At 47.3% G+C, this 17,099-nt stretch overlaps 1 protein-coding gene across 1 annotated transcript in view; it reads left to right on the top strand.

Annotated features, from left to right (window-relative positions):
* Positions 1–17,099, top strand: part of Sacm1l (SAC1 suppressor of actin mutations 1-like (yeast)) — a 48,920-nt gene that overhangs the window by 12,111 nt on the left and 19,710 nt on the right. Inside the window, exons 2-7 of the mRNA XM_005383470.2 lie at positions 4,976–5,073; positions 7,561–7,635; positions 8,897–9,024; positions 11,526–11,675; positions 13,120–13,179; positions 14,303–14,336. Of these exons, the coding sequence (XP_005383527.1) occupies positions 4,976–5,073; positions 7,561–7,635; positions 8,897–9,024; positions 11,526–11,675; positions 13,120–13,179; positions 14,303–14,336 (545 nt within the window). The remainder of the gene's footprint in view (positions 1–4,975; positions 5,074–7,560; positions 7,636–8,896; positions 9,025–11,525; positions 11,676–13,119; positions 13,180–14,302; positions 14,337–17,099) is intronic.

Genomic DNA, 17,099 nt, shown 5'->3' with positions numbered 1-17,099 from the left:
CCTCTCTCTCTCTCTCTCTCTCGCTCTCTCTCTCTCTCTCTCTCTCTCTCGGCAGCACCTTGTTCTGTTTCATGCAGTATTTTTTTCTCTGAGGCTATAATTACAAATGAGATTTGAAGCTAAATCTAACATGCTTTATTTCCCCACTGTTTTGTGTTTGTCTTGTGGGAGGGAACCTGGTGAATCTGGCTATTCCATGATCAAGAATGAAGCACTTAAACAACTGGTAGAAAGATGGCCTTCCAAATCAATTTCAAATGTAAATGCCAAGTTGGGAATAACTTTGTAATTGCATATAATGGAGGTAGGTTTTTTTAATGTGCACATATGTGTATAGGTGTGTCTTTTCTGTTCTTAAAATCTTAATCTTTGATCTTAAGTACTTTATTGCTCACGGAGATGGACCGGAGAGAAGTGTGCCTTTTCATTGGTGTTATTCTGTGGTTTAGGGCGGCTGGGGAAGCCTGTGGGTGGAAGTGCAGACACACTTCTGTGGCGGTTGTGAGCGAGGAGAGGCAGCTGCTGAGGGCAAGATCCTGCACTTCTCCACTGGCTCTTTCTGTTGTTTGTTTGTTTGGATTTTGGTGGCCCTAGAGATTAAACCCAGGCCTTCACACTCAGCTATATGCCCAACCCTTAGTTTCATTTTTTGAGCCAGAGGTTGCTAAGTCATGATGTTGCCCAGGCTGGGCGTGAACTTGTGATCCTCCTGCCTCAGCCTCCCAGAGTCCTGGGACTGTAGGTGTCCTCTGTTAGGCCCACCATAATAACTTAATGTTTTTGTGCATTCTGTAAAAAAGTGGAGGAATTTGATTCCTGAAATTGGGTGTTGAGTAGTCATCTTTTTACGTTACTAGTAATGTTGGTTATGGCGGAAGTCCTAGGCCATTTATGTGGAGAAGCACCTTGTGGTGGTTCTGCCCCCGTGGTGGAGCCCGGAGCTCAACGAAGGTGGGCTTCTGAGCAGCACGGAGGGGGCCAGCTGCGGAGCCCTCCCAGGCCTTCTCCGAGGTCTGTGCGCTGTGTCTGAGGTGTGATACTCACTTAGCTGAACAGAGACAGCGGTGAGGCTTTGTCAGGAGACGAAGGCCGGGGTAGGAGTTTAAAACAAAACCTGCAGGCCCGGGGCTGTGAGGTCATAGCCACATCCTCATCAGACCCTTCCTGCTGGCCGCGTCTGTGTGTCCTTGCACACTCTCACCTCTACTGGCGAGGAAGCTGAGGCAGGAAGCTCCGTGCTTTGTGCGGGGGCTCAGTGGGGATGGGCATGACGCTGGGATTCAGACCAGGCTCGGAAGATTCTGAAACCTGTGATCTGCCACATGCTGTGGCACTAGTTTGAAGACGCTGTCCTTTCGCAGGCTGGCTGGCACAGATGCTGTGTTCAAAATAGGCCTGGACGCTCAGAAAACAATGTTACCCGCTGGAAATTTTAAAACATTATTTGATATTTTCTTTCCTTTTTAGAAAGAGCCTTTTCCTTTCCAGAAAAAAGCCTTTGCTTAACAAAAGTTAAATTAAAACTTTTCATTAAAAATGATTCTTGAAGCTGGGTGTGGTGGCACACGCCTGTAATCCCAGCATAAGGGAGGCTGAGGCAGGAGGATCACTGCGAGACGGGCCTGGGCTACAAAGTGAGCTCAAGGTCAGCCTGAACTGCATAGCGAGACCCTGTCTCAAAAACACACACACACAAAAAAAGATTTTTGAGCTGGTCATGGTGGTTCACTCTTGTAATCTCAGCACTCAGGAGGCTGAGACAGGAGGATCTCCATGAGTTCCAGGCCAACCTGAACTCACTGCAGCAAGACCCTGTCTCAAAAAAAAAAAAAAAAAAAAGATTTTTGCAAAGTTTTAGCCCTTAAAAACCCAACCATTACTCTATTTTGAGAGAAGGGTCTCTTTCCTTGTGGCCAGGAAGTGCCTGTGCCGTGGGCATTGGCTCAGGTGAGCATTACTTCGTGCTGTGGGAGTTTGACCACTGTCTTAGTAACGAGAGCTTAGCGGCTGGGAGCGGTAGGGCGGAGCTGTCCCTGATGCGCATCCAGCCTGCTCTGAGAGGATCCACACAGGGGCGCGCTCGGCTCGCTGGCTGGACCCGCTTCCGTGGTTGTGGGCATGCTCGCCGTTTGCTGGCGGGCGCCTGGGTCCCTCCTGTCCTCGAAAGTCCCCCACGTGGCGAGAGCAGTTGGGAACGGCCCGAAGGCTGAGCGCAGCCCTCGCCCTTCCGCCCTCCCACCCTCCGCTGCAGCGCTCTGAACGCTCTGAACGCTGCGCTGTCGTCTCCTGCCTAAGGGCTCCTTCGGTGGCCTTGGGCCTGGCCTGGCCTTCCGGCATGGCCTGCCTGTGGCGGTCCCTCTGTGGGGCAGTGTCTCCGTTAGGAACCGGGGAGATAGGGTCTCCTGGAGATGAGGTAGAGTGCTGCCTCCCGGAGCACTTATGTAACAGATCTCCTCTACAGTAAAGCTCTTCAACTTTCCCAGCGCATATGCCTGCAATGCAATTGTTCAAACTTTTAGCTGTGCGGATTAAAGACTGCCAAAAAAGTAGTAGAGTGTAACCTGCTTCTTACGCTGTCTTTTCAAAGATGGTTCTGCGCTGTTTCACCTTTTGTACTAAAGGCGTCTTCTTTTATAGACCCCTGCATTTACACATACATTTAGAAAGACATTAGCACTTTTTTTCATTTTTGCTTTTTTGGGGTACTGGGTATCGAACTCAGAACCTTGTGCTTGCCAGGCAGGTGTTGTTTTGTCTTTTTGAGAGAGGGCCAGCTGTATTATTCTTCAGGCTGGCCTTGAACTTGAGGCAGTCCTCTTGCCTCAGCCTCCCGGGATGACAGGTGTGCGACACCACATCTTATGAGGTCTGCTTTTTACTGAAAACATTTTCCATCTTCCATGTTATTCTTTGTGCTCCCTCCCCCTCTCTGGTGCCTTGTGATGCTTGGTAGATTTTCAGTAAATGTTGGTTGGTAACTGTTACAGCTGGAGTGCAGGCTGTGGTCACATAAATGCTCTATGAGGTGGGTTGCAGCTTGTAAAAAATCACCCAAGGCAAAGGGCAGCTACCCAATAATGTGGCGTGGTGTGGAAGTTCTTTATTTTGTTCCAGGACTACTCCCTTTGTTTTCTTTTTATAGCTTTATTGATATTTGACATACAGTAAACTGTACATATTTAAAATGTGTAATTTGATAGATTTTGACAGGTTTTAACGCCCATGAAACCATTGCCAGTGTTAGATAGGGATCTCCTCCATCTGCCCTAAGGTCTTCTTGGGTCTGTAACCGCTTCTCTTTGTGCCTCCTTGCGCAGGTTAAGCAAAAAGTACTTGTACTGTGGGTGGACAGTTACCCAAAGGAGTAAATTCCCGTCTAAGGAGATACCTCAATTCATAAGAACCTTTTAACCCCAAAGTGGAAATAATTCAATGTCAGCAAGTGCATGAACAGACAGATTGAATTTATCCATCCATCTATCTATCTATCTATCCATCTGTCATCTGTCTTTTTGAGACAGGGTCTCGCTATGCAGTTCAGGCTGGCCTTGAGCTCACTTTGTAGCTCAGGCTGATCTTGAACTTGCGACGATCCTCCTGCCTCAGCCTCCCGTGTGCTGGGATTACAGGCGTGCGCTACCACGCCCGCCTTGAATGTATTTAGTAATAAAGAGAAATGAACATTTATTTAGTTTGAATTGAAGACTTGCCATATTTGAAACATTTCCTTTCTTTGTTATACAGTAATTCACTGACGTCGGTATTTGCTCTTAGTATATCCCCTGAAATGAAGGGAACTAGTTGATATAACAAGTTTGTTACTGGTGAACCATAAAAGGGTGTGAATCAAGTGCTGATTATTCCTCAGAGAACTTATAGTCAGAAATAGTACAATGTGGTAAATAGGAAGTGATGTCAGTGATGGTAGTGTGGGCTTATAGATTTTTTTATAGGCTTGGTAAGCCAGTACTAGAAGTAGAATTAAAAGAAAGACTTTTAGCACAGACCAAAATGCTCCCTGTCAAAATCCCAGGCACAAGATAACTTTAGGGCTGGTGGAGAAGATCCCTATTTAACACTGGCAATGGTTTCATGGGCGTTAAAACCTGTCAAAATCTTTATTGTGAGCAGAAAAGATGAGCTTTTGGGAAAAAGTTTCCGAGCTCAGCCTCCTGCCTGGCCTTGCTCAGTGCCTGCGTGGTGGTGTTCCCCCTCCAGACCCACGGTTTCACCTCCTCTTGTGAGTCCCCATTTTCACATTATTTCAGGCCGCTTTTCAGTTAGGGACTGAGTCCCTCTTGCCCAGTTGCTTACCTGAGCTGTTGCAGTTACCTCTGGAGGAGCCAACTTCCATTTCTGTCAGACTCTGGGTGGAAAGTTGCATACATCTGGCGGGGTCTGACCCAATCCTGTCTTTTTTTTTTTGGTACTGGGAATCGAACTCAGGACCTTGCACTTGCCAGGCAGGTGTTTGTGCCGCTGAGCTATATCCTCAGCCCTCCAACCCCATGCTTACTCCCTTTGTTTGATTGTATTGTGGTCTGTTTTCTACAGAATGCATCTTTTTTAGGAACATCTGGCTTTCTCACAGAGAACGTCAGTACTGTGTGCTGGGTCTTTGTTCCCCTTCTTTTAAGAGACAAGGGAGGAACAGAGGACGAGTACCGCCTGAGGTCACGCGGCCCGCACGCTGTTGCTGCTGTGCCGTGTGCCATCTGCATGAGATCAGTACAACAGATTAGGTCTGGCGGCAGTTTTCTTGTGTAAGTTAATGGTTTTATAGGGAATTGAAGAATGCACGGCAGGTTACGCATGCAAAGGAGAGTTGCAGTAAACAGGTCAGGACAGGGAACTTAACCAGCCTCATCTGTTTAGAAGCCTGGAACCTGAATGAACCTTGCTGTCATTGTTACGGTACGTTGCTTGTAAAAGGTCCTTTCACTCAGTCTGTTTATGCTTTTCCATTTCCCCTTAGACATATCACACCTGAGAAGTTTTACGTGGAAGCTTGTGATGATGGAGCGGACGACGTGCTCACCATCGACCGCGTCTCCACAGAGGTCACCCTCGCAGGTACTCCGGGGCCAGAGCTGGCCGCCTGCGAAGTCGTGTGTGTGGATTGCAGTCCCTCCTTAGGGTAATCACTGCAAGCTCTGCGTGTGGATCGAGTGCCTCCCTAGAATTTCAATTCTTGCTGCCTCATTTAAGTTTTATGTTCTCTTTTTATAAAAAAGAAAAAAGATCTTTCAAGATTTTAGGTAGCATTTCTGTCTGTGTACTTTAATAACATGAGAAAGTTTTCTTTGTTCCTGTATGTGTATTCTAGCAAGGTTGATTTAGGTGGCTAAGTTTCTCCCCAGAAGTTGTGTCTGAGATATTTGCCAGTTTCAGCTTGAAGTGTAAGGAATTTTATCAGCTACTTCGTTTTTGTTTTGGAGTTTTTTTATGACTTGACAGATAATTTAATAGATAAAAATAAATGAGACTTCACTAAAATTTTAGTCATTTAGACATTGTCTGTCCAGTTGTATTTTTGTTTTACTTCTCTGGTATATGAAAAACAATTTTTTTAATTGTATATAGAACACTGATTTCTAAATAGATTGTGTGAGATAATTTTAATGACAAATTAATGATTATATGATGATATTATCACAGTTACAATTTCATGTCATTGGTTTGAAAATTCCAGTTCATCACCAGAGCTCTAGATTTGCTTTTTTTTAATGTTTGAGTCACCATGGAGCAGGCATTCAGTAAATATCCTCTGAATGGAGGAAGTGATATATAAAAATACTTTCAGTGATAAAGTGTGACTGTAAAATTTCCGTCTCTTTGGTGATTTCACTGTATGTGCAGGTGACATAGACGTGGTTTTCCTTGGATGACGTGGAGTCTGAGCTGTCTCCGTGGGAGAAGTTGGTGTTTCCTGTTTGTTGCTTGGTGGCTGCCCTCAGCAGAGCTGATTGGCTTTGATCAACCTTAGGGCCCAGCTCTTCGGGTTTAAGTACACCGCCAGTTTAATTACTGCTGCCTTTTACCTTGGTGACAGAAGCCTGTGCCTCCTGAGAGCTGTAGTCTGGGTGCATTTTCAGAGTTGCTGACCTTTCGGTGACATTGTACTTGTAGGTGGAGATGGGTGACCCATTGCAGTGGACTGACACGCTCAGTTGGGAGCACTTGGTGTGTAAAAGCCACGCTGCGAGTGTCACCAGGAAGCCCCGGGTAAAAGGCTTGGCCCCAGGGTCGGTGACGAGGGGCTGTCCCGCGGATGCCTGCTTGGCCAGTTTCTTCTCACCGTTGGGAATGCAGACCATGGCCCTGGAAAGAAGGGTTTTTCGTTTTCATGAAAAACTAACGTGTATTCTAGGAGTGGTCTCAGTTTTCTTACTGCTGTACTTGAGTTAGTGTAGTTTCCGGCTGTGTCAGTAGTAATGCGTGTAAGATTGCAGATAATCTCAGCGCCTGCAGCGTCTTCTCTGAGCTCTTTGCACAGGCCTTCCTACTTCTCCCGGTGGTCAGTTGTGTCTGAGTACAGTTAAGTGCACTGGATTCTTAAGAGAAACCCAAGGGAATTTTAGACCTTTTTCAGAATGACTTTATTTAAGATGACAGAATTACAGTCATGGCTACATCAAGAACCAGGCCTTGGGTTTACAGTAGTGATTCTGAGATGAATTTCAGGATGATAAAAGGCGGGAATTGAAAGAGAAGTTTTCCAGCAGCACAAGCTCAGGAAACCTTGGGTTAAGGGTGAATCGGCTCTCCTGCGCAGGCTTCGCAGTCTTTATTCTCCTAATAGGTGTTATGACTCTGCCTGGGAGGACTAGAGGTCTTTTGAGATAAGCAAAATAAGCTTATTTATAACATCTCCGGCCTCCCCTTTGGGGCATTATTTCTAAACGAGAGTTCTGCGGAACCTGTTACGTGAGCTGTGTTGGCTGAAAGCCTAAGAGTCGTGACGTGAACTTGGTAAGATGCTGTAGTGCGAGGAAGCGCAGTGGGCAGATGCAGCGCCAGCTGTGGCGCCTCCCTGCGCACCTGGGCCTCCCTGCGCACCTGGGCCTCCCTGCGCACCTGGGCCTCCCTGTGCGTGCCTCTGCGGAGCGGCTTCTCCCTCCTCCCGCGGGCTTCGCCTCCACTCCCAGTCCTCGCTGTGGAGAGACGGTCTTTCTTTGTATTCTGGTAGTTGCATGGCAGAGGACAAGCTGGTCTCAAACCCTCACTTCCACTTGTTCTCGAACGTTCTTGAAGAGATAAGTACTTAGTTGCTGGCAAGAGAGCGAATAAATTTGGTTGCACACTGGCATTAGAAACAACCCGCAATGTACCCGAAGCGGGAAGCGGTGGACACCATGTTCCAGACACGTAGAGGCCGTTACACGCTGCATTGACGTCTTTATTTTACATTCTGCCGAATTGGAGTCTGACATTAATGCAGGTTTCTCTACTTTCTGTAAAGAAATTATGCATATCGATGTAGTTGAAGTAACTTGAAATCAACCTAAATTTCATTTCTGATGGTGAGCTTTTTAAATCTTTCTTTCTTTCTTTCTTTAGTCAAGAAAGATGTCCCTCCGTCAGCTGTTACGAGACCAATATTTGGCATACTGGGCACAATCCACCTGGTGGCAGGTAAGGGCCCGTAAGCGAGGGAGGCAGGGAAGGTGACAGCGTCAGACTGTAAGGTCAAAAACCACGCTCTTTATATCCTGCCTTAGGCAATAAATCTCTAGGGTGCATAGGTGTTATTATAGTTTCTAAAAGTGAAACTCCCCAGATGGTTAAATTTTTTTTTTTTTTTTTTGGTTTTTCTCCGGTACCGGGAACCGAACTCACGACCTTGCGCTTGCCAGGCAGGCGCTTTGCCGCTGAGCTAAATCCCCAGCCCCCAGATGGCTAAATTTATCAGCCTGAAATTCTGTTTTAAAAGTTTCGTGTTTGGTTGTATTTCAATTAGAGTTGAAATTCCTAACTAGGTAGAATTTTTTTATAAATTCTAACAGGATTTAAGTATTTTTTTTTTTTCACTGTACTGAACCCAGGCTTTTTGCCCTGAGCTGTGTCCCTATCTGTATTTTCTTTTTTTTTGTCTTTTTGAGATAGAGTCTCACTATGCAGTTCAGGCTGGCCTTGTGCTCACTTTGTAGCCCTGGCTGGTCTCGAACTCACAATAATCCTCCTGCCTCAGCCTCCCAAGTGTTGGGATTACAGGCTTGCTCCACCACGTCTGGCTATATTTTTATTTTTTATTTAGAGACAAGACCTCACTAAGTCACCCAGACTGAGCTTGAGCCTGCAATCCTGCTTCAGCCTCCCGAGTGCAGGGATGACAGGTGTGCGCCACCACACCTAGCTACATAAAATTTGTCAGGCACTGCTCACCTTGTAAGATGGTAGCAGCCAGTGCACAGCTCCAGACCAGCATGGCTGCCCACGTTCACAGTGGCACGTGGGACGGACGTTGCAGTGGCGTCGAGGGGCGTTGCCCCATGGTGGCCAGGTCTGGTGACTGTGAGGCTTCTCTTCAGGCCACCCACTGGACATGGGACCTGAGTAGGGCCGGTCAGCAGGTATTTTCTGCCCACTTTCTACTAGCTGAAACGACTCACTCCTTTGGTTGGCGAATGTTTTGTTCTTATCTTTTTGAGAATAAAAACTAGTACGCTAGTCTTTGTATTCATACATTGTAGGGTTGCTTTAAAAATGGGCGTGTTATCTGAAAACCACAGAGTGCTACTTTTCCTGATTTTTGCTTTACTGATTCAGTTTTTGTCTTAGTGATGGTTCTCGGGTTCAGCCCAGGCCCTGGTGTGTGCTAAGCCCGTGCCTACCGCTGGGCTGCATCCTGACACCAATTTTGATATTTATGTACGTTTCATTGTGCTTGTTCCAGGTAATTATCTTATTGTCATTACCAAAAAGACGAAAATAGGCGAATTTTTCAATCATGTAATCTGGAAAGCAACAGATTTTGATATTCTTTCTTATAAGAAGACAATGCTGCACTTAACTGATATTCAGGTAAGAACTGGACGTCGTTGTTAATTGCAAAAGCCAAAGACTCCCCACTGGGCAGGGGGTGCAGGAGACAAAGCACGCTGGATTTCTGTTGAGGCTCATCATTAATAAGGTCTTTTTTCCTACCCTTCTACCCAGAATAAAATATATTTTAAAAATTGCCCATATATTTTATTGGTTTAGGGATTTTTCTAAATAATGAAATTCTTAAACTATGAAATTTCTTATGTAGAGAAAAAAACAAGATATACCTGTGCTCAACATCCAAATTTAACTTCATATTCTCTATAAATAAAACATTAGATACCTTTTAAAGTTCTCTTTATCTCATTCTTTTCCCCAAGAAAGTGCTCTTCACTTTTACCACGTGAGTGTGTGTGCATATGTGTGCAAGTGTGTGCAGAGTATGTCTTCAGGCAGTCCTCTCTCTCCACTTGGTTCTTACGCTTAAATTTCAATTATTTGATTTAGTTCATACCAGTCCCCCAACAACACAGCTTAAGTTTTATTTACCAAAGATTATTGACTGAAGAATTAACCTTGCAAAAATGAAAAAAAGCCAGAAAACCCAAAGAAACCAAAAAACGCCACCTCTGGAAGTGAACGTGAGATAAATGAACTTGAGATAAATGACGTCGAGCCTTTGGGAGTGCTGGCACTGTCACCGTGGGGGAGACGCAGTCAGCATCAAATCAGCATTGATGGGGAAGTGGCGGGGAGGACGTGATGACACCACACACACACACACACACACACACACACACACACACACACGCCCGCCTGCACCCGCACACCCACCACACACTCCCTGCGGGTGGTCCCACTCCCTGAGGGCAATGGCCAGTGCCGGCCAGCCTTGGACAGCGACCGGTGGGCCAGCGCTGGATGTCCCACGCCCTAAGTTGTGACAGGGAGAGGAGGGCAAGCTCCGTTCAAATTTTTTCTTAACAAAGAAATAAGGTATTTTAAATTCTCATGTTTCTAATGCTTCAAATTATAGTAGACCAAAAAAAAATGAGTTTTACCTTTTTTCATTTCCCTGTGCAGTTGTAACTTAAGAGAGTTTTAATATTTTGATAAAAAATAACATTTACAAGCCATGGAACAACCCCAGCTTTTCTGGAGAGCTGTTAAGGTGATTTGGGGTGAGCAAGGCCAAGCTGGCGCGGATACCCCCCCCCCCCATGCACAGGGAGGCCCCTCGCCCGCCCCAGCCGTGCCCGTCCTCACGGACGTGAGGAAGGCTTGTATGGGTGGCCCTTCCTGTTCTAGGAATTGAAAGTTGTATTTTTATGCCCAAGATTACAAAAATGTTTATTTCTAAAAAATGTTTATTTCTAAAAAATGTTTATTTCTAAAAGAAAATTTGTTTTTCTAAAACATATACCTTATCTATGATAAACATTTAAAACAAAATTATGGCAGGGGATGCCTTAATGAAAAGTATGCTTTTCGTACTTTAAAGTTTCTTTTTCTCCTTACTGTGTGTATATTGAGCGGTATGTGGGAGTATATTCATTCTCCACGAGGCGTGATACTTTAAAGAAATCAAGGTGGCTGATTCACCGAATGCGGAGGAGTATTTTCTGGGTGCCTGTCACTGCTCTGCTTCTGTCAGGACGTCTCCTGACTTGAGCATTGCCCACTGCGTATGCTTTTGCCTTTGGTGAAAATATTAGAGATCTCTAAACCCAAATTAAAAATCAGTATTACGTAGGTTTGTAGCATGTTAATCATTTGGTAATCATGAAATATTAAACATTGACAGTTACTTTTAAAACATGAGTAAAATCCAATTTCAATCTTGTTATTCATTGGGAAAGCCAGTTAAAATTATCCAAAAATAAAGGTAAATGTTACTTTCACTGAAAATTTTTAAATTTTTGTTTTATTGTTGGTTTTTTTTTTAAGACAGGGTCTCACTATGCAGTTCAGGCTGGCCTCGAACTCATGGCAATCCTCCTGCCTCAGCCTCCCGAGTGTTGGGATTGCAGGCGTGCACCACCATGTCCCCCCAACCCCTCTCTGTTTTAAAGAAACATTCTATTTTTCTCTCCAACCCAGACCAGTAAACTTCTTGCAAATGGTGGTAGCATTCATCTGTTGTTTACTCTCTGTGTTACTGGGCCCCTCTTGCATTTATGTTAGGAGAGGACAGTTAGTGAGCAGGACTGCTGTGAAGTGTCCAGCATGCATTAGGTTATTACCTGAGGTGATAATATTTTATGAAAATAATTTTCCTGCCCTGTAGAGTAAAAATTGTGGCAGGTGTACCAGAAGGAAAAAAGCCCAACTAGCCAAGTCCCCTGAGAAGGCCTTGGCAGGGCTGCGGAACAGGCTGTGTGTGGCTCTGGAGCTGTCCCTGGTTTGGGGACACAGCTAGCGCCCCCTTTGCTGACTGCTGGGTGTTAGTGGGTCTGCACTTAGGTGTTTGTAGTTTTACTCTTTTTGTGCTAACGGAGTGCTTTCCACTGTGAGGGTGCTGATGCCCCCTTTGTCCACAGTTACAAGATAACAAAACGTTCCTAGCGATGCTGAACAATGTCCTGAGTGTGGATGGATTTTACTTCTCAACGACCTACGATCTGACCCATACTCTGCAGCGGCTGTCCAACACGAGTCCAGAGTTCCAGGAGATGAGTCTCTTGGAAAGGGTAAGCGTGGGCTGCAGTTATTTTTGTTTGCTTGGGGTTTTGCAAAGGAGCGTGTCCTTTTCAGACACACAGGTTTGTAGTAATTTTTGTTGTTGCCCTTACTCTTGCCGGGGCTGGGGCCCAGGGCTTTCGTGTGCTGGCTGGGGAGGCGCTATGCCGAGCGGTGCTGCTGCCCAGAATTGCGGACGGTCTTACTCTCGGCCGTGTTAGGGTCAGGATCTTGTGGGGGTTTGAGAAGATAAACCGTGTTTCTTTCCTTTTTTGTTTGTTTGTTTGTGGTGCTGCCTCAGCCTTGTTTGTATCTGGGCTTCGAGGCCTGCACCACCATGCCTGGGACCATGTTTAAATGTCTATTGGAATTCCAAACTGAGGGCCCTGGAGTCTATACGTACAAAGACAAAATAGAGAACCACTGCCATAGATACTCAGGAATCAAGTCCAAATACATATGTAACTGTTTAGAAGAAAACCTTTCAAATTGTGTTTTTGAATAATATTAGCAGGCTACCAAGTGCTAAGTTTGAGATGTAGAGTCTTCAAAGTAGCATTGCATTCACTTGTAATTTCTTAGCTCTCTGTCCTGTATTGTTATGAACATAATGGGCTTATAAAAAACAATTTTCCAGCAGTTGATTTCAGCAGAGATAATACTCATATTTTAATGGAAAATAGCAGTTTGATCTAAGAACCTGAAAAATATCCACTTGCTTTTGTGTTTTGTTTTTTTGTTTTTCTGTTTGCTTTTGTGTGTGTGTGTGTGTGTGTTTAACGTGAGTGTGTTTTTAAAATTAGATCTTGTATGCCCTCAACCAAAAGGGCTGCAGTTCAGGAACCTGGACAATTGCTGTCTTGGTTTTTTATTTTATTTATTTATTTATTTATTTATTTATTTATTTATTTATTTATAAGAATAAAAGAAGGATAACATCATAATAGGGGGGACTTAGCAAATTACAGACAAAATGGTAGGAAATCATCAATGGTTATCGTTTTACATATTATTATCTACAAAATGTCTTGGTTTTTTATTAACAAGCCATGGATTTGTTTAGGGAATAGAGTTTAACGTTTTTCTGTCACCCACTCACTGTGAGACAGGCGCACAAGAGAGCCCCTGGTTAGCCCTGGGGGCCAGCGGGAAGCCCGGGGAGTAGTCTGCAGTCACGTGTGGCCGGGTGGCAGATGGAGTGTGGGTTTTGGAGGGGGTGTAGTGCCTGGTGATTGGTTCATGGGAGGAAGGAGAGCCCCGAGAGGATCCTGGTCCTGTCTGGGGTGAGGCAGAGAAAGGAGCAGAACAAGGCGGGCGGTTTTCCTGAAGTGAGTGGCTTCCTGACCACTGCTCCTCCTGCTCCTACCCAGCTACCTGGAGGCCAGTGCGGGAGTTTCTCTCTGAAGAGGCCTGGCGCACGCAGCAGATCTTTGACTCCGCTTTCATTCTTCCCAGGCAGATCAGCGGTTCGTCTGGAATGGTCATCTTCTGAGAGAGCTGTCTGCACAGCCGGAGGTAAGGGACACGAGCTAAAGTCTGCCTGCTGTCACTGTCCCAGTGTCAGTGGAGAGCGTCATGGGGCTCCCCGGCCAGCAGAGAGATTTGGATACGAATTCTAACTTCAGCTTTCACACTCCGACCAGGTCGACCCGCTCCTGCCCTGCAGGTCGAAGAGGGCTGATTATTCACTGTGGTCTGGGTTAGCTTTCCCTCGCTGAGACAGAGTACTGGAAGCGCACAGCGTCCTGGGAGGGGAGTTTATTTGGGCTTCCAGTGTCACAGCTTGCAGCTGGCTCCACGTGTCCGGGCCGTGGTCAGGCAGCCTTTTGTGCTCGCGCAGAGCCACTCGGGACATGAGAAGCAGAGCAGGGCCTGGGCAGGACCCAGGGTCGCCTTCAGGGGCCCCGCTCGCAGCGACCCCACTGTTTTCCACTCAGCCCCACCTCTGCAGTGCCGCCGGCTGGGAGCCCGAAGCGGGGAACGTGGTACCCTGAATCCGGGGAATGGGATTGTGTGCTGTCTTTCTTTGGGGTGCTGGGGGACAGTCCTGGAGCCTGGACTCTGGGCCCAGTGAGCTACATCCCTAGGCTCTTTTTAAAAGAAAAATTTGAGTCTCACTCTGTTGCCCCAGCTGGCCTTGAACTTGAGACCTCTTGCCTCAGCCTCCCAAGTAGCCTGTTGTGGTTTGCTGTGAGGTTTTGGGAAGAGTCATTTGAGCTGTGATTAGCGTGGAGTATCCTTTCCATGAAGGAGTGACGTGTTGGAGGCAGAGACAGAGGAGGGAGGTTAACATTCTCTATCTTCCAGTAGTTTTGTTAGTGTTCCAGAGTCTGAATATTCAAGCCCCAGTGATGAGACTGCAGACCTAATGTAATGTAAGAAGGGCCTGTTGTTAGAGTTCTGAGTAGGCGCACTACTTTTTTTTGGTTTTTTGGTTTTGTTTCCGGTACCGGCAATCGAACTCACGACCTTGCGCTTGCCAGGCAGACACTGTGCCGCTGAGCTAAATCCCCAGGCCCTAGCATGCACTACTTTATTTGTGTGTTCCTTCCCTGTGTGAATGTACCTTACACAGTGCCGCTCTATTTACCTGTCGATTTTAATGTGTGTTTTCTCTAAATGCGTGTCTTCCTTTCAGGTCCATCGGTTTGCTCTTCCAGTGTTACATGGCTGTATCCTTACCTGATGCTCTTCGTGGGCTCCAGGCGCCCTGTCTGAATCTCAGAGAGCAGATGTGGAAAGTCGAATGTGGTGTGAGCAGAGTATTTCGGGGTTGGGAGAAGTCGTTGCTGAGAAAAGCAGCAAACTTACTGATGTAAAGTCTTAGCATGCTGAGTGTACGCAGCCATGTTGTTTTTTAAAGAGTGAACCCTCAGACTAGATTAGTAGTTTTAAGGCTGAAGTTCAAAGAAAAGGAACATGTATATCCTGTGTTTTGCCTTTATTTGATGTTATTTTAAGAGTAATGTGTATCTGGCTGTTTAAATGAGACCTTTCCCCAGTCATTAAAAAGGTTACGCTTGGGAACTAGGATGATCAGCAACTTGAGAAGTACAGCTTGCTCGTCATTTGAAATAGTGATAGAAAAATGAAACCAAAGTACGAAGGATGATACTTCGGGAAAATCCAATCCTAGGACAAGTGCAAATGTGTGACGATATCTAATCATAGGTTCGTTTTAAAAACAGCCTCAACAGAGACGTGTGATAAAAGCAGGGAAGCGAAGTGAGTTGGCGCTCAGCGAGCGGGGACGTCGGAGCTGATGTGTGCCTGGAGTCAGGGCTGCCGTGCAGACGGACGGATGGAGCCCCAGAAGCGCGTGACACAGTAGCCCGATTTGCGTGATCATTGTGCTAATAGGACTTGCTAAGTTATCACCTGGCTCTGCCTAAGACCGAAGAGTAGCGGAAGTACGGTTCTGCGTAGTGAAGGGAACCAGAGTGAGGTCTCTGGAGAAAGCCCTCGTCCCATCTGTCTCTTCTGTGTCTGCCGCCCTCCTTTCCCTGGAGGCTCTCACAGGTTCTCCTGAGGAAGAAGTGACACATGTGCTCAGTTCTGGGAGGGTTTGGCCAACTGTTTCTGCTTGGTTTTCAAAATGAGACAGCGACGGGACAAATAATGTCAACCAAGGTGGCAAAGCTACTTTTTCTATGCAACTTCAGAAGCAGCTTACCCGTTAAGCTTCACGTTCAACGCTTTACGTGGGCTTTTGTTTTTCGTAGCTCGTTGACTAGGAAAGTTGTTCCCTGCTGCACGGCACACAGGTCAGCAAGGGCAGCCCTCAGGCAGGCGTGAGCCTCCGGCCGAGTGTGAACAGGTGCAGCTACACCCAGGTTGTACCGAGCTCTCCAGGCCCTGGGATGGGCTGCGGCTTTCACTTTACCGGTTATGAGAAGCCAAGCAGGGTGGTGCATGCTGGGAGGCTGAGGCAGGAGATCAAGTTCAAGCCCAGCCTGGGCAGCTTGGTTAGCGAAATCCTTTCTCAGAATTTAAAAATACAAAAGGATTGGGGATATGGCTCAGTACAAAGGCCTAGGGTTCAATCCCCAGCGCTGCAAAAATACAGAAAAGAGAAGCTTTTGGGGTGATTTGAGCAGAGAATTAGTATAAGCCAGAATCCTACTGGGAGGTGGAGGCTAAGGGAAGTGCAGGGAGGCGGACCCAGGATGCTTAGGAGGAGCTGCAGCTGTTCTGGGCAGAGGCAGGCTGCTGGGCTGGGGCGGTGGGTGGAGTGTAGGTGACTTGGGACAGATTGTGCCCGCAGGCTGGAAGGAGTCTGAAAGAGATCTGTGTGACTCGGCATCTTGCTTGGTGAGGACGAGGGACCAAGGGTGAGTGAGAGGGAGGGCCAGGTCCCAGGATCGCTCCAGGAAGTGAGGATAGGGCAGGAGGTATCGCTCAGTGGCATGGCACCTGCCTGGCAACTGCAAGGTCCTGAGTTCGAGGCCTGGTACCTAAAAATTAAGAATGTATAAGTGAGGACAATCCAGCGGAGGCCTTCGAGGAAGAAGCAGCCAGCCCAGCACGAATGTGGCGGAGAGCGAGGGAGGTCAGTGTTTCCAGGAAGCACAGGCGCTGCTGGCGGCTCGGGGAAAGGGGCTTCGTTCCTCCTCGCCTCCCCTCGGTCCCGGTGAGAAGGGGAATGGGAAGCATGCGGTGTGCTGCCCGGGAGTGGGAGCCGAGCCGCGTGCGTGGGGGGGCTGGCGCTGTGGCCCCTCCGGTGCCCCCAGCAGGCAGCAGTGGGGTGTGGGTGCTGCTGGCTGTGTGCTCTGCCTGGAGCCTGGAGAGGGCTTGTGCTTCCGTAGTGGACTGCGAAGCAGTGTCACAGGCTGGGGTGGGGTGACAGGAATGTTGGAGGCTGACAGTGGGTGAAACACAGATCTTGGAGAAGGCAGGTATACTCCCAGCGCTCTGGGAGGCTGATGCAGGAGGATTGTGACTTACCAGGACCCTATTTGAAAATGAAAAAGGGCCGGGGGTGCAGCTGAGTGCAGAGCCCCAGTGCTTACTCCCCGGTCCCACACAAACATGCAAGTTACCCTACTGTGATGGGCATTAGCGTTCGTGTTCTCCTTGTGTTCTTCTGCGCCTCCTGGAGCTTCCAGAGTGCGCGTGCTTGGCCTCTGACCCGCGGAAGATGACCGTGCAGTGGCGCATCACTTCCTGCCAGGCTCAGCCCGCAAAAGCAGGCCCCCGTCTTACTCATTTCTTTGACGGCTCAAACTAGATAACTTGGCTGAGTCCGTAAGTAAATACTGCCCTGGAATCCCTCATGGTGCTGTCAAGAGGAGCTGCTGGTGAGCCCATGGTGCCAGCAGAGGGAGGAGTGAGTCACCAGGCATCAGGCACTCGTGGGCGGCGTCCTTGGCACCACCGTTTGGAAGTTATTTAGCATTTTCTCGTGAGTTGCTTGCACTTCAGCGTGCTCTCAGCAC

The sequence above is a fragment of the Chinchilla lanigera genome, unplaced genomic scaffold (assembly GCF_000276665.1).
Source record: "Chinchilla lanigera isolate Chin_1 unplaced genomic scaffold, ChiLan1.0 scaffold00019, whole genome shotgun sequence".
NCBI lineage: Eukaryota > Metazoa > Chordata > Mammalia > Rodentia > Chinchillidae > Chinchilla > Chinchilla lanigera.
This window is presented reverse-complemented; position numbering and strand designations above follow the sequence as displayed.